The sequence below is a fragment of the Calonectris borealis genome, chromosome 11, assembly GCF_964195595.1.
Source record: "Calonectris borealis chromosome 11, bCalBor7.hap1.2, whole genome shotgun sequence".
Lineage (NCBI taxonomy): Eukaryota > Metazoa > Chordata > Aves > Procellariiformes > Procellariidae > Calonectris > Calonectris borealis.
In genome coordinates this window covers 3,445,557-3,463,392 of record NC_134322.1, presented here as the reverse complement: position 1 = coordinate 3,463,392, position 17,836 = coordinate 3,445,557, and the positions used below count along the sequence as shown (strand labels likewise).

The window sequence follows — 17,836 nt, the reverse complement described above, 5'->3', positions numbered from 1 at the left end:
TTTTCACATAAGCGTTCATCCTAATTAACAGCATGCCAGGATGGAGAGTAAATTACAGCGGGCCAGGACTGTGTTCACTGTGAAAAATAGTGTGTTATTAATCTGGGACAATCTATTGTGTGTCAAGGATTACATGACTCCTCTCATTTTCCTTAAAAAAAGCCCACGGGGGAAAAAAACAGTCTTTAAAACCAAACAGTTTAGAGCCATAAAATCTCGCTCTTCTAAGTGAAGTTTCTGAAGGCAGTAAAAATCTCCAGAATGAAAATAAATTCCAAGTAAGACCAAGATTTACCACTTGAGGCTAAACATTCAAGGGAAAGCATCAGTAAGTTATTACTTTTCTTTTCGTAATAGGATGCTAATGGTGCAGCAGAGATGAGGACTACATTTGCATCAGTCACTGTGCAAGGCCAGGGCAATGATAAAAGGACCTAACCCCATCTTTTTTTGTTTCTCCCCAAAAGAGCTCTTGCCAGGCTCTCTCTCCAGGCCTTTCGGCTAGCAACTCTCAAGTATTTGGGGACTGACTTTCTCTTGGGAAGACAAGCTGGAGCTGCACACGGGATGGTGAGAGGAGAGCAGCATTTTAGAGGAGACACCCACGCAACCCAAGGGAAGAAATTCATCTCCTTTTTGGCTACTACCTAATAGATATTCTTCCAGGATCAAGCAACAGAATAACCACAAACTGATACCACTCCTGAACAGAAGTCAGTGCTAACAAAGCTGGAAAACAGATCTGCAGCTCTGAGCATCAATGACAAAGTATACGAGCTGCTGATGGAAGGAAGAAACATCCAGCAGCCAGGGTGTGCATGCACCCGATGGCACGGACAGGGTCCAAGCGAGCACAAGGAAGCAAGAGATAAAATGGGCAATCCCACAGCTTTTGCTCGGCCAGACTCCCACCCCAGGGATCAGTGGGCCAGTCTCTGGAAACAGGGAGTACATCTCACTTAGTCTGAGTAACGTTATCTCTGGGAGGAGAGCCGTGGAAATAAGGCACGTTAATAGAAAAGCAAAGCAAATGATGGCAAAACTGGCAAGCACTGCCACTTCCAATAAGACACAGGAGATGGACTAACCCCTACAGACCATCCAGCCGCGTGCAGGCTTTAATCTGTAATGAGTGAGTACCGGTGCGATAGGAGATCTCAGTTGTCTGCCATACACGGCCTTAATTCTTCCAGCCAGGTCTGGAAAGCTCCCTGGTTTTGCAAACATGCCTCCATCTCTGGCAGGGAACACGACTGCAGTCAAACAGCATTGAGAAACACTTAAAAACACTGCCCAGTGGAAAATGAGGAATAAGCTTGGGTCCAACCGATAGCACAAGAATTACATTGATATCCCAAAGGATGTGCCAGTCCTCCCGGCTACACTGCGGCCTCTCAGGAAAAATGCCACCAAAGCCAGAATTGCTAGCATGGAGTAAGGTCTTCCAGCTCCTGCCTAGTTGCTTACCATGCCAGAGCAGTCTGCTAGCCTTTCTGGACCCTATGCCGTGAAGAAAAGCTGGAAAACAGGATGCTTACAGTCTCCAAAACCAGGAGACAACCCAAGATACCTCTTAGGAATGATCTCTAAGCCCAGATTCTGATTTTTAAACATAGCTGCTCCCAATCCAGAGATGGAAGCACATCCCATGTACCAGAATATCCCATGTTTTACTAATCAGCATTTAAAAAAAAAAAAAAACCAACAACTTATTCTCAATACCCATTACCCATGTCTTGCCCTTTTCACTGAACCAGCTGGTTTGGACCCTGTCAGAGTCAGGAGGCTGCATTAACCAGAGCTGATGTACCAACCCATCAATTCCGCACTCCTCTGAGATGTTGCCTACAAGCTCATTACCCAAAGCCTGAATTGCAAAGAATTAGATACCTTCACTCTGCATACCAGCAGGAAAAAAAAAAAAAAATCAAATAAAATTCACAAGCCCACAATCTAATTAGGAAAAAAACTTCAAGTCCTGAAGCGTTTGTCAGTTTTTCCCTCTGCAAAATGCATACTAATACCCTCTCCCCTGCACGCTGCATGGGACTGCCATTACGCTGCTTCCATAACATGTCAGAAGTGATCAGCATTAGGCCTTCCTAATGTGTCTCAGAAACAATAGCAATTACAGAGTCGCCCATTCATATCTAAAGGCTTACCAGACTACAACTTCCCTCAGGAGGCTAAAGACATTTCATTGAAGCAATTATATTTATGTAGCATTAAAGTACTTTCTTTAAAGCCACGGCAGTTACCTTTTTGCATTAGAAGCAGAGCAGTAACAAGGAGCCCTCTCACCCGATCCGAACTCCTCCAAGCATATTTTTTGCCTGTTTAAAGATTGCTAACACACACACACCTTGGGGTTTTTGCTGCCTTATTTTTAATGTTATTACATTCCCTTACCCAAGGGATCTGACATGCAGATTGGAGCCTATTTACATGACAAGGGACCAGAATGGAAGAAGCTCATCAGTTTATTCAGCTTTCCCAGCTCTCCTCATGTCATCAAGGACCTTGTGATGTCTGGCAATGCCGTGAAGCCCCAACTTTCAGCGTTTCGCAGCTCCGACAACCTTAGCTCTCATTATGTTAAAAGCGAGAGGTTTTCAAGCTTTTTTTTCTCCACGAATCACAAATGCTAGAAACATGATTTAAGTGTACCATAACAGCTAAAAGTCAATAGACAAGCTAAAGGAACTAATAATTTGTTATTTTTTAATATCAAGAATTCAGAACAAGTGTTACGATTTTAGGAGAGGAAAGACAGCTCGACTCAGGTTTTGAATGCTGGAAGCTGTCAATATAGTACATTATTTATTTTCCACTTTTTTCCCCCGTTTCCTACAGGAAGCCAAGCAGTTCTCTAGAAATATTCCACCTATGAATTTCACAGCATGCATCGAAAAAAATCGAAACACGAAGCCTTGGCGTGACGTCTCAAATCTCTGCCATTCAACAGCTGATCATATTTTCCCTTTGAGCTGCACCAGCTGCACCCCACCAGCACTCCTGGCTCGCGCAGGGCTGCTGGTGGCAAGTTCGGCAGCTGGCTTGAAGAGACATTTCCTTCAAAGCAAACGCTGCACCTAGTTCTGATACACAGGGAGGATTTTTTTAGTGCTTGAAGCACTAATAAGAGGAATGGATCCTTGTGTTTGACCAACATTTCCTTGGATCTGGGCTCTCCATCTTCCTTCCCAAACTCTTTGTGTTGGAGAACAAGAGCTATCACGACTCTGCACACCGGTGCTGCCCAGCTCAGGATCCCAAAAGGATCGCCCAGCGCCTCGCCTGTCCTTTTTGGGTAGGAAACCAGCAGCCTGAATTTTGCAGCTGGCAGAGCATCTTGCAGGCATGAAACCTAACCCCATCCCTCCTGCCTCCCTGGGTCCTTCTGGGGATGCCGCAAGGCCTTGCCACATTGCAGCCAACCGTTGTACTGGCCTAAGGATGAACTTGTTGCCATGGCAGGAGTCGAAGCATGCATTGCGCCGCCGGCATGGCGGCGAGCGGCAACACGGAGCGCCGGCTGCTCCTCCACAACGGCTTTTTGTTGTTCCTTTCTCACCGAGGCGACAACCGCCCATCCTCTCGCCGTGCTGGAGCAGCCTGGCAAAATCCAGCTGACCGTAAAGCACAGCAGCACCGCGGCCAAGGGCCCAACATCGCATTTCTCTGCTGCAAACTCTGCCTCTTCCCTGCCTGCTGCAGGGCACAGCATGGGAAAGCAGACCCCATGGCACAAGGCGAGCCTCCCGCTGCAAATACAGGACATAAAGGGATGCCAAAGTCTTGAAGCAGGAGCTCTGACCAATACAGGGAAGGAACTTTTAAGTGAGGGGAAACAGCATCACTCGAAAAGGAGGCTGTCTCCAGCTAATGCGTTTCCTCACTGCTGCTGGGATGTTTGTCACAGGACAGGCTTAGCTCAGCTGCCGGGTAGTGCCTTTTAAAACTCCCTTATAGCTTTGATTAGCCTTGCTAAAACTAAGGCCATCTCTTATTCACACACTAATTAATGGCAGGCTCAGAAGAGGTTGGTATCCCTCATCGCTACAGATTTTAACAAGGAGAAATACAAAGGTGGACTTAAAAATAAAAGCAATGCTCCTTCCTGAGCAGCGGTTTCAGTGCCTCGGAGATTACAAGCCAGCCCTGCTCTGTGTGTCAGCAAGCCTTTCCAAAATAATGAGCCTGCTTCCGTCCCAAGCAGCTCCTGTTGCACTGGAGAAATGAGCAGAAAGGTATTATGGGCTCACACTCACCAGATGGATGTCCTGCTTTGTTCTCCGCTTACAGAAAACCCTACACATACAGTTTGGATTATCTTCATTGTAATTCTAATCACCACCTCTCTGTAAGGGAGGGAGGGATCCTTGCCTCGGTCAGGAGAGCTAATTAAAAGTTGTGAGTCATCCAGACTTCTCCCCACATTGGAAATGCTTTTGGAAGATCAGGTAATCTCTCTTTCTTGGGGGAACCTAGTTAGCAGAAGAAAAATTAAGCAGGCTCCCCTTGGGCAGGGAGCTGTACAAGAACAAATCCCGTTTCCCCCGCAGGACGCGGCAGCATGAATCGCGGAGGTGCTTCAAACGTATGCAAACTACGCTTTAAAACAGAAAGGCTTGTACGTGTTCCCCAGCACAGAAACACAAACACCTCCTGTATACGTATACCCACGCTGGCTTTTAAAACTCGTTGTCTAAGAGGCTTTTGCATACGAATATACAATGCAGGGACCTCTGTCTTCCCCTAAAAGAACTTCTGAACCCTCTGGCTGGTTCCCGGATGGTTGGGTACCAGCTAAAAGGCCTCAGAAAAACCAGACCCAGGAGCCTCACGAAAATCAACAGCCGGCAGCAATGCAAGGTCCACGCAACACCCCAAATCCTCAATCTTGGTTAGCCACAGAGCAATCAGCGCTGAGCAGCGCGCCTGGAGGGAACCGGCCTCCCCAGACCTGCTGCGATGGGAACGAGCTGCCCGTGCTGATAACGGGCTCTGACAGCTTCAAGCGGGGTCAGGGCCCCCCGCAGCAGCTCAGCGCAGATGGGCTGCAGGCAACGGGCTCCCAAACCCAAAGGGGCTGGGAGGAGCTGGGGAGCACTACTGCCTCCATCCCCAATTCCTGGAGATACAAGGGCATCAGGAAAGCTGCCCAAGGTGACACTGGACAGCAGTAGTGGAGCCAGGCTTCCCAAGGCATCAACCACCACGCTGCTTCAGCTAAAATGGTCAAGCCTGAATCCTTAAAACTAGCACCCAGGCTCTGTATTTAAGATGTTGATCAGTCCCTGTCATTTAGAGGTGCTGGGCGCCTGCAGAGCCTGAGCCCTTGTGAGGGTCTAGAGTACCCATGGTTGTCCCAAGGGACAAGAAAGCTGTTTTCTCTTTGGCTACCATAAAATTAAAAAAAGATTATTTTTGTTGTCATCCTTCAAATGGCCGGTCCAGCACGAAAAGAGCCTCTTTCGCTTGGGCAACAAGCGTTGCTGCTCTTCCTGCTCCCCACCACCGACAGGAGAGATCGGGCAGAGCCCACTGCTGGGTTGGGGAAGGAGGGAGAAGGAGTGTAACTAACTGTATCCTCAGGGCTGGCAAAACTCGGCTGTGTTCATACAACCGGGCAGCCTGTCCTGCCACCCCAGGCATGAGGCAATGTCCTGCAGAGCCATTGCAGGCCCAGGGCATGGTAGGCACAGGGTTTCTCAGGGCAAGGGGAGCATAGCTGACGCGGCCCCATGTGTGCCCTGGAGCATCACCTCCACATCCCCCTTCTGCAAAGGTCTCTCTAATGCTGCAGAAGAACTTAAAGACAGATTTTTCCCAATGGTCATAAAACCTTTCCAAGTGTTATTACCTATAGGCTCACTTAAAATAAACTATTTTTATAAAAACTTTTATTTTCTCTCCCCTCCTCTTTTTTTTTTTTTTTTGAGACAAAGTTTGAGCTGACCCGCTTGGGGCCCTGCCTCTCCTCTCCCCCCAAGCATTAAGATCACTAATGAAAGACACAGTCAAGACTTTCCCTCCCACCTCTTTACACATTGCCGTGGGAAACCATGGTGAGCTGGATGTGGATGCTGCTCCAAGCAAACAAAGTGCCTCGGCATGTACCCTCACCTCGGCAGGAGCTGCCATGCTGGGAACCAAAGGGACGAGGCCTCATTGCTTGGCTATTCAGGGCAATGTCACTGCAGAGAGCTCAGAATGAGAGCAAACCCCTGGACCGAGACTGAATGTCCCACTGCTCTCTGGGGAAGATGCTGAGCTGCAGGGAAAAACGCTGGTAATGGGCAAACCACACCAAGGAGCGAAGGGAAACAGGGGACTGCTGCTTCCGCCTGATCATTTTGGAAGTTCGCTCAGTACCATAAATCTGTTTCCGTTCAAATCTACTTAGCCTTTGTTTTATGGGAACCCCACAGGCCCTGGAGAACCCTCTTGGCAAAAGGATGCGCCAGTCGATGCTCCTACCTTTCTGCCCGAGGCAAATCAAACCAAAAATAGACATGATGCATTTCTACTACCAAACCGATTTGCAAACTGATTTTAACTGGCACAGCTTGGGGACCTGGACATTTGCAACCAGCTCATCCCAAATACACATTAGCTCTGACTTTTTGTTGTATGTGAAGACTTGGGCAAACCTGAATCATGTTTCTTCAATGCTCAGTGAAGCCATGAACCCAGCTTGCGCACCCTTGGCTTTCTCTTGTCTCTCCTGCTGCATCCATGCCGTCCTTGTTGATGAGAGTTTACTGTCCGCCTTCCCTCTTTGACACCTCCTCCAAATCAGCGTTCCTTTGCAGTCTCAGCAAAGCAGTGCAATCCCTGGTAGGGTGAGCTATGGCCTGAGATGAGGATGGGCATCATCCTGCCCAGAGAGATGGGCAGGGAATGCAATGCACTGCACTCAAAAGCCACCAGCCAATTTGCAGTGCCGTGCTCCAAGATGAGCAACACAACTGAAAAAACACAAGCTCCTGCTCCTGCTGCTGGCCAAAAACATCTCGCAGGAATCAACCATGCCTTGATCTGTCAGGTTTGCTGTCCCTGCCCTTCCTGGGCACAGCAGGCAGGAAAACACTTGTTTTTTTCCTCAATTGAATAAGCACAGAAGTATCGATCAAATGCAGCCGAGTACAATGCTGCAGCTGAAGTATGCACACACCGAGCCTTTTCTGCTACCACAACACTGCCACTCATTTACACACCAGCAGCCTAAAACTATCTCTTTTGTACACCCAAATTGATCCTCACTCTTAATTAGCGCTCTCAGTTGCAGCAAAATTTCATTTGTTTCTTCCAAACGTGGCCTGATCCATTGTCCCTCTCCCGTGACCTATGAAAATTAGTCATTGAGCTCAGTGACAGTGGTAAGTGCGAAATGCAGCATCAAAGGGACATAATGGGGGCCTCTTAGGACTGACAAAAAAACACCATTAATCAAGGCATGCTCAAGAGGTGCCAACTTACTGAGGCATGTGAGTGGCGCCGGTCCCGAGCGCGGGCCCTCCCGCGGGAGGCTGGATGCAGAGGGATGTGTGGGCGCAGGAGAGCTCCCCACTACCCCCGGGACCGCAGCCTGCCCCAGGCTGGCGGGTGCTTGCAGGGAGGAACAGCTACCCCAGCATCGCTGCTCCCTGGGCAGATGGTCTCTGCTCTGCATGTCCCGAGGGTTTGTCCGCCTGCTTTCCAAAAGAGGTTATGGAGCCATGATTTTCCAGGCAGCTCCTTGGTTTAGAGAGTGGGGACGGAGCTTGTCTCGTGGTACTCAATGCACGACTTTAACTGCGTCCATGGCCCCTGCTACTGTCAGGAGCAATGCATGGGACACCACATCAGATCAGCAGGGAGATGTCAGCATCTCCATCTGTGTTTCCAGATCTAACTCGAGAGCCTGCAGGCTCCCAGAGCCAAACACACAACATTGTCCGTCCAGCAGCACCCTGCACTGGCCCCCTTGTGCGATCCCAGGACCAAGCTAAGGGGGGAACGCACAAACTGCACAGACAGACCAGAGCAATGTGGAAGCTGCAGCAAAATCACCCGGGGAATCATCCCAGGAATCGGGGCCGGAGAGCCCTATGGACAAACCTGCACAGGTACAAAGCCAGGGCAGCCCCACAGCTGGTGAGACGCAGCGGGGCAGCTGAAAGGGTAACGGGAGCAATTTTAGCTGGTCAGGGCAGAGAGAGTTTTAACATCAGAAAACCAAAGTAAAGCGGTAAATCTCTGCAAAATTCAAACCTCCGTAGCAAAGCAGTGTGTTTAAACCCTCTCCTGCAAATCCATGTCATTAAACAGAGTAACTTGGACTCGGCAAATCCAAATGACTCTCACTTTCAAGGTCCTGCATTCAGAAGCCCACAATGGAGAACAATGAGGTAGAGAAAAAGCCGAGGATCTTGACGCCGCATTCAGAAGGCCATCTGGTCCGGCCGGCACAGCCAGCGCTGGGAACGGGCAGCGTCGTGGGTTGAGATTTAATCTGAGCCACTTATTGAGTGACCTCAGGCGAATCGTTTGACCTCCTTTTGCCTCAGTCAACCCAACTGTAAAATTGGGTTTAAAGCAAGAACCTCTCTGAAAACCATATGCTGTGCCTAGGAGGAGTGGGAGCAGACTCCCTTCCCAGCAACAGGGCTGTGACGGCGGGTAGAGCCAAAACCAGAGCGGAAGAGGCGGTGCATGGAGCAGGGATCCAGCATCCCTCGGTGTCGGGGAGCTCTGGCTGACGGCTCTCCCGAGTCTCATCCTGCCATCCCTGGGAAAGCAGTTTTGGCCCCCGTGTGGGGACTCACCCGTAAAAGGGGATTTGTGAGGTCTGCCCTTGCTCCCATCACTACTGCACCCAAAGGCCCCAAACGTTCAAAGCAGGGTCCCTGAATCCCGATCTCATAGCAGGCAGGCTGCTGTGGGCAGGGATCAGCACAAAAGCCCTGACAAAATCAGGTATCTTTCTCTACAACTTCTGTGCCCTTTTATTTATTTACATATTTTGCTGTTTTCAGTAACTGTGGGTTACAGCCATGACCAGAGTTTCGAGGCAAATGCAGCGATGCTTTCCTTTAACTCGCTGGTTACCCACTAGATCAAGAGCATTGATTGCTCTGGTCAAACGCCCCCAAAAATCAATTCCTACTCACAGCCTTGCCAACGAACAGCGGCAGAAAAACAGCCCCCCTCTCACCTGGGCACCAGCCTTTCCCCGGCACTGCGCGCCCTTCGCCTCTTGGCAGGCTTGCAGGGAAGCATGGGCGCAGATGAAACACCATCCCCAGCTAATGCGGGTCTCCAATAAACACAAAATAGCAACTTGCCCCAACAAGGTGCTCACAGCAGTTTGCAAATGATGGCACTGAGGCAAACCCACCCTGGGTTCAGAGAGGGAAAACTGAGGCACAGATCGGTGTTACTGGCCACACCATGGTGACTGGCTCAGCCAGCTGGGACCCTTGTAGTGCAGTATGAGTGTGAAAGCCATATATAACCATCACCAGCCCGCTGGAAAAACAACCATATAACTAGTGGCATTACCAATCCTTAAGCTGAGACAAGCCTAAGCAGATAAAGAGCTGCTCTAGGTGACGGCACTGAAGAGATCCCGGGGTGATGACTGCAAGCAGGACACTAAGGTAGCAGAGACCTGCCCTGGCCCCATGCTTCAAGGAGAGGTTGGAGCAAAGCAGCAGCCAGAGGACCAAGCAGCGTGAAAGCACAGGAGGCTGAGCACCACACTGTCTCCACGGGTACCGGCAGAGCATCACCCTGTGTTAAAAACACAGGCAGAGAACTCGGGAGCAGCCTCATGCTGCAGGCAGGAGCTGCAGACATGTCAGAACTTCCTCAGCTGTGCTCCAAGAGTTAATTGAGACAAATAACTCAACAGTGCTACCATTAATGAAATTCTTCTGATATATTTCCCCTGAGCTTTCTATAAATGACTAAGTGACATTACTGCCTGCAGTGCAAAGCCCCTATATGAGAGATAGCATTGCTGGAGCTAAGGTTGGCGCATCCATGTTAGAAGCCTTGTGGAGAAGTGCAAGATGATATTTAAATAACTATCACACTGCTAAGAAATGAGCAGCCAAAAGAAATATGGTCTTATAATGTGCTCAAGTCTCAGGATGAATCCTGGCTGTTACATGCAGACACTGAAATGCAGTGGGTGGTAAGTGACCAACTCTTTTACTCCACAAACCTACTAAAATTCCCAGTCAAATCTCTCCGACCTCCGCCCGGTGACTCCTATATTTGTACATTTGTTTTGCAGCACACACAGGGCCAAATACTGCAACAGCACAGATGTGAGAGGCAGTATCACGTGAGCCAGCATGTCCTAGAGGCAGCCAAAAGAGCTGATGGAGAGAAATAACCCACTTACCCATCATATCCATCCCCTGGAAACCTCTCACAGTCTTTTTGCTTTACTTAATTTATTTTTCTTTCCTTTTTTTTTTTTTTTTTTTAGTAATTCCTCATGGGTATTTTTCCCCTCTGAGACCCACTGCTACAAGCCCAGAACTTGCTCTGGGCTTACCAAGAACCATGAGCATTCAAAGTACAGACAATAAAGAAACATCACCGGCATCAGGACTGAGTCCTTAAGCTCAGCATTTGGGAAGAAAGGGCATTAAATGCAAGCAGAGCCACAACTGGAAAAAAAAAAAGATCTTGTTTGTGGATGGAGGAAACTCGGCATGCAACACCAGGGGTTAAACTGCAATAAAATGCAAGCAACCACTAGCCAAAAGCTCCTGGGTGTAACACAACCATGTCTCCAGAGCCGCAAACCGACACCAGGGCAGTTGCTTTTAAAGCATACCTTTACCTCCAGCACGTGTTTCGCACAACTAAAACGTGTCATCACAAAAGTACCCCGCATCCAACTGCAGAAACAGGTTTACCTGATCTAAGCACAAGCTATAGGTAGGGCTTTGCTAACAATAGGGATACTGTACGTGCACAAGAAAAACCAACAGCAAACGCACGTGTTTAAGGTCTGCCTTGATGTTTTGAGCTGGGACTCGCAATCTGCATCCAAACAGTGGCATTGCCCAGGAAATACCTTGGTGACAACTTTGGTGCCACCTTATTTAAACCTTAATTTAAAATGCTAACTTCATAATGAGTGGAACAAAACTGTGTAAAAACATTTCCCACTGTAATCCTGGTTTGATCCCCCCAGTATGGCCTTCTTTTGTAATTACATCCCTTTGTGATCTCACTCTAATGCCTTGTATTGTGACCCATAAAATAATCAGCCCCCTTTGTCTCTCCCTAATCCTTTTAGACTTCCTTCTTGTCGCTACACTCTTATAAATGCTGCCATTATTTGGGCTCAGCAGCTCTTCCCACCACCCCAGAGCCTGGAAAGGGGGCTGCAGGTTAAACCCTGAATATATTCTGTTCAGAGGAGCTGAAACGATGGGAAGATCTCTCCTGCTTTAAAAACCCTGCAATTCCCAACCTCCTCCCCTAGCCACATAGCTTGGCAGGGAAACCAACTTGCAAGCATGCACATGCACCAGACCTCCCCCATTTTTATACTTTGCAGATGACCTTGAGACCCTTGGCCTGGAGGTCGCAGCAGCCAGCGTGTTTGCGGGGAGAGCGTGTTTGCCCCCAGGCTGGACGAGAGGAGCTGCTGCTGCTGTCTGCACGGATCGATGCGGAGAAGAGACGTAGCATCTGCCTTGCCCAGGCTATCAATCCTGCCCTCCTGCCGGCCGGTAAGTGCCACGGACGACCACGCACAGTGGGATGGAGGAGCAGGATTTGGGGCAGGATGCAGAAGGGAAGGGGGTAAGGGAGCAGAGAAGGGCGCAGGGATGTGTAGTGCTATGCTTGGCTACAAAACAGTCCCCCTGCAGCAAGACACGATGAGGAAAGCATCTTTACAAGCCCAGATCTCTCCAGAGCTATTCTCGGGTCCCACAGTACTTCAAATATTGGGCAGGTCCATTTCACCAAGCTTCAAGAAACCTCTTTGGCTCCAAGTTGCACAATTGACTTACTTTCCCTCTTTCCTTTTTTTTTTATAGCACCAGATCAAACAGGGAAAATTGCTACTCTCAAGCCGGATGCGTGCAGAGCCTGATCTGATACCCAGTTTGATGGTGATTTCCAATTAGTGGTAACTGCTTGTTATTGAGTGATATAATCAATGGGTCTTACTCCACCGGCCGGGCTGTGATTTATGATGATGTGGAGCCAGCTCCATCAAATTACAGCATCGGCAAAAAGGGCTGGAAATGCCACGAGACAACACAATCAGAGTCAAGTAAGGCCAAGTTAAGCGAAGGGTGGTGATGAGAAGAAAGGCAGCTGCGTTTTGGGGAGCTCACCTTCCGAAGGAGTGGACTCTAGCCATTACTATTGCTCAGAGGGTATCTTCATCCACAGACAGCAAAGGCATGCATCAGCTTCTGGCATGCACAAGGGAAATACAGCACCTCAAAAAGACCCATGAAGACACAGCCAAGCAGTGCCTCCGGAGAACACTCTGCCTATGAAACTGATTTTAATTAAGACAGCTCGGACTCATGTGAAATTATGAAACTGTCATTAGGAGAAAAAAAAGATCTGTATTCAATAACCTGATCAGATTATAAAAACATGTTGCATTCCACAACCTTTTAAACTTAACACACCAGGGTTTCAACAGACGTAGAAACAGCAACCGAAAAAATTCCAACTGGCGTGTTAGGCAGAGGGTGGAAATGCCGAGGGCTTCCGCTCAACTCAGTCATGCGTAGGCTTCTTGCACACTTGTACTTGTTCAAAAGAAGGTTACGCTACAAAAATATTATCAATGCGTTTAGCACCTGACCTGCCAATCCACAAACCAGCCAAGTTCGACTTCCCTCCGCTGAGCATCTTTGGTTAATAATGATGACATACACAAATTCCCCTGAATTTTAGTTAAATAAATTCAATAAGTCAATTTTTAGGAGGAAGGTTTTAAGAAGTGCTGGCTCGTGGGGAAACTGCATGCACCTCGAGCCCATCGGGGCTGCACGCGCAGTGGCTGAGAGCAGCATATTCTTCCAGTTAAATTTTACTCAATGCCAAGTGTTGAAGTAAATTTGAAACATAAAAATATGATATCCAGCCCACATTTCCTGAATGCAAATATGTACATTCCTCCGAGCCAAGAAGATTATATTCCACGCAATAATACAAAGCCAGGGTCTGTAACGGTGATATGAGACTAAGAGCCTGCCTTTGAAGACAGTGAAAAGTGCAGCAGAGCTCTCGAGGGGCTCCGGTCTGTCAGATCCCTTTTATTCCTCAGTAGCACGGCCTTGATCAACTTCCAAGATTTTTGTTTGTGAAAGGTTTTTATTTCTCCGTTGCTTTTGTGTTCAGATGTCAGGCTCAGAGAGAAGAAGAGATCAGCTTTGGGATGAGGTTTTACCCACCGGCAGTATTTACTCTGCTTCGCAAAGGTCTGCTTAGTGCATGTTTTTTTTTTTCCTTGCAGGCAGCTAGCACCTATTTCTTCGACACAGTGGTCCCCTCATCTCTAAAATGGGGATAATTACTCTCCTCCTTTGTTTGACTTGCTTATTGGGACTTGGGGCAAGGAAAATCGCTATTACTTGTGTGTAACCACCCTGAGACATGGGGGCTCGAGGGTACAACTGTCATTCTTAGGAGATTTCATCTATGTTTAAGTTACGTCTTAAGTGCAAGTGCATGCTCCTGCAGTTCAGGTACAGCGGGGGAGCTCACCCTGAGCAGCAGGTTACATTTGCCCACAACATCCCGTTTTATTCCCATTATTCGCAGGCACCTGTGGCATCGAGGCCAGGTGCCCCATGTTTTGTGCTGGCTTCACCCAGACCTTTTCTCAGGGCTGACAAGAAACCAAGCCTGAAGCCAGAACAGCATTTTCTGTTTCAGTCCGGAGCATTTTCAACACGATCCCTTTTTTATTTTGATTCACGCGAAACTACAGCTACAAAAGGAAATGCTATTCAGGGACACACAGCACATCACATACATATTGATGCAGGAGCCGAGATAACAGTGTTTATTGACAATCCACTATCCCAAAGGTAATTCCTTCGGCTCTCATGTCTCCTGTTTACAGGTCCGAGAAGTTTGACATTGTGCTTGTGCGTCAGCCAGCTCCCAGCTCATAAATGCCAGAGCCGTTCACCAAAAGTGCTCCAAGGTTTAGCACCACAAGACTGACGAGTTTGAGATCCAGCTGCTAATCTGGCATGGACCCAAAGCCCTTGGCTCCTGGACAATGTCACTTCTTACACTACTGAAAAGCTAGGTTTGCAGATGGCCACTTCATGCACTCAGGGATTGTTATACACAAGGGCTGGAGTGTTCCCTTGGTGCGCTGCCAGCCGGCCCCGGCGCTGCGGGGAGCAGGCAGCAGCACTCCGAAAGGCCACCCCAGTTTGGGGAGCGCAGCCAGGGGACCCTGGCCCCAGACTTTGCCATAGACTTTTCCTGCTTTGCACCAAAAAAATCACAGTGTGATTTACAAATGCAACAGAAGTGGTAACAAGTGGCTTGCACAGAAAGAAGAGTGGTAGCCATCTCCCAGACAAGTTGGAGAAGCCTTCAGTTAAGCTTATTTAACAAGCCAGCATTCAGCCAGGTCTCAGGGCTGCACTGGACACCTGTCCTCACACCCATGTATAAATTATGCCCAGCAGTGACTTCTGGTTGAATGCAAAAAGGATTAGCGGCTGTACCCCCAGAGCCTACAGACAATCTGTGGGCAAAGCTGGCCACCAAGACAACAGGGACAGAAACCACGACGACATCTCAGCTCTGCCATCAGTCCCGGGACAAACACAAACCAGCAACCAGAGCCAGCAAGGGGGAACCCAGGAGACCCAACAGGACCAACCGCTCTGGCCGTGGCGATGCGACGGGCTAAGCTGGGTACTGCGCAGGGCTGGAGTCACAGCCTGCCCTGTAATTCTTCCTCCCCCACCTTTAAATTTCATTCCCTCGTTGACATTTTCATCTCTCTCCTCCTCTGGGCTCCCCCACCAGACAATCTGTCTGGTGTTGTTAGCCTTGCCCCCAAAGGCACTGCCACGGCGGGTAGTAAATAAGACCCTGCTGCCTCCACACTGCTTGCCTTAAATAACAAAATGAAAGAAACCATGACCTTGAGAAGGTCTTTGCCTATGGTTTGGAAAGTGCTGCCTGCCAAGCAGAGCCCAGACGGGCTGCAAAGCAGAGGGGCTTCCAAACCCACCGCAGGAGATACACAAACCATGGACTATTTCACCGCATGACTTTAACATAACTTACCCCTCCGAGACAGGTAATTTACTGCTAGAAGGTGGCTTTTAGTTTTCTTCCCCTGAGAAGGCCGATTAGCTCTTCTTTCACACCTGGACAGCTACACAGATTAGATGCCAGCCAGATCCCCACACCAGCTCCAGGTTCTTTTTCCTCTTTCCCCTCTTTAATCCTCCCTCCCTGAACACCCAGCACCCACCACACTACCCTCCTGTTTCCCAGCAAAGCCAGGGCCCCTTGCGGGATTGCCCCATGAGGCGCAGGTGGGACGATGCCCATACTTACTCGCTGCCTGAATCTTTGCCTTCCGGCTCACCACCAGCCCGTAGTGGTTTTGCGCCATGCAATCGTACTCGCCTTCATCCGAGGACCCATCTCCCCGGATCCTCTGGAAGCGGGAGACGTAGAGCGACCCGTTGGCCAACATGAAGGCATTCTCGCTGTCCACGATCATCACACCATTCTTCCGCCACGTGATGGTGATGGGCTGGATCCCCTCCACCTGGCAGTAGAGGATCAAGGGTTGCTCCTGCACAGCTATGTCATCGCTAGGCTCCACAACGAATGCCAGCTCGGAGGAATGGCCAAAATCTAAAACAAACAGAAAAGGACAGAGTCAGCAGTGTTTCCACAAGAAGCAGCAAGAGCCAACTGCTACGGCAGCTAACAGGATGATGAAAGAATTTCAGATAGAGTGGGCTATGTTAGGGCTACAGGGTGCAAGAGTTTCAGAGAAACATGAAACCCTTGGGCGTGCTTTGCCTCCCAGGGCTTCGCTATCAAAATCTCAGGGTGCAGTTTCCAAAGGCACAAACAGGCACAGACCTCCAAGGCTGCCTTTGGAGACTCCAGTGAAGGGGTCGGCCAGGCACACCCCTCCAGTGGTTTGCCAAACCGCAGCTCCAATTCATACCCCCCTGCAGATTGCCTCTTCACCTCCCTTTGCAGGGAAACAGCAATACAGAATTAAAACTTGCACAAGCATGGAGCAGTGCTTACTTCACATCAGCCATTCCCACCCCAGGAGCAGAAGTTTACACCAATTCAAGAAATCCGCTCCCCTCCCCCATGTAACCAGGTGGGGAGGGGGCTGCGCCATGCCCCAGGCCCGTTTGCAGCGCAGCCGGCGGGGGTGAAGAAGAGGATCGGCAGCTCCTGATTCAGACCATATTGCCACCGGCATCATCGCGACACTTCTCCGGCTTGGCAGAGCAGGAGGCTGTTTGCCTCTTGCACATAACACCGTGCCCTTCTGTCGCTTTGGTCTCTCTCTCACTGTAACAGGCAAAGGATGGTGCTATTCAGTCCTTAATGAAGAGCAAGTTAAGCACCGAAATACAAATGCACAATGTTCTGGCTCAGCGACACAAAAGGTTTCTCAAAGCAATTACACTAAACGACGTCCACGAGAGATAAGTTACTGCAGAATTTGTACCAACAATAGGCAAACCCTCACTTCCCATCATACAGATACATACTAATTTACTTCTTTTGCCAACAGAACGTTTAAACACTATGTCTTTGGCATGTTATGCTTCACTTGGTCCAGCACACCTTTTTAGGGTATAATTTGCCATACAGTCATGATTAGACGCTACAGAAGACAACAGAAATAGAGCTATTGTTTAAAGATTAGTCCAAAATACATGCTGACATGAAAGACAAAAAGCGACCAAGAAACAGGAGTCATATAAATATTTGAAGGGTGTAAATGCAGGGATGGAGGCGAATTTTTTTTTTAAAGAGCAATGGAGAAGAAATTCCAACAGTAAGAAAACTACAATTTCATCCGAATATGGGGAAAGCCTTTCTTAATAGTTCTCTTGTGCAACAGCCCCTCAACGGGTGGAGGTTTCCAGCTGCTCAAACCTGCGATACAGCTTCTTCCCTCTTTCATGGGCTCAGGGGGACCGACTCCACAGCTGCTCACAGAATTGGCACACATGTGGGCAATTTCTCTTAGCAAACACCAGCCACAGCACAGTTTTTGTAATGCCCGTCCCTAATACAGATCCCACCGCACTAGGCTCAAAAACAGAGTGGAGGGCAGATCGTTAATGCATGGTAAAAATAAAAGAGATGAGAAGAGGCAGTTATCCTAAAGAAAGAGAAGAAAAAAAAGTCTGTCTTTTCTGCTCTGCAAACCCAGTAGATTTTTTTCTTTCTTTCTGTAAATCCCCATTGCTTTCTACGGCAACTTAAATTGGATTACGGGGGATAAACATTGAGTGCAACCTGAGCCGAGGCAGATGGATGGAGCAGACAAAGAAGGCAGGGGTAGTGCACGGCAGGTCAAAGGTACTGCTGTCAAGGTATGAGTGTGTGCAGGGAATGGACAAACTCTACTTAGTGACAGACACCTAAAATACACACTTTATTAACCCATTAAGTCTTAAAATGTCAGGCTAGCTCCAGCCATCTCAGTGATCTATCGCTCACTGTGACTTCTTTTTTATGAGATAGCCCTGGGGTCCTCTCAGCAAGTTAGACTACAGCCAGCACAAACCCATCAATTACTTTTTTTTGTGAAAATTAAGGA

General features: G+C 48.7%; 1 protein-coding gene across 1 annotated transcript in view; it reads right to left on the bottom strand.

Moving 5' to 3' along the window:
* The window catches only part of IGDCC3 (immunoglobulin superfamily DCC subclass member 3), a 106,075-nt gene that overhangs the window by 79,055 nt on the left and 9,184 nt on the right, over window positions 1-17,836 (bottom strand). Inside the window, exon 2 of the mRNA XM_075159558.1 lies at window positions 15,583-15,888. Within this exon, the coding sequence (XP_075015659.1) occupies window positions 15,583-15,888 (306 nt within the window). The remainder of the gene's footprint in view (window positions 1-15,582; window positions 15,889-17,836) is intronic.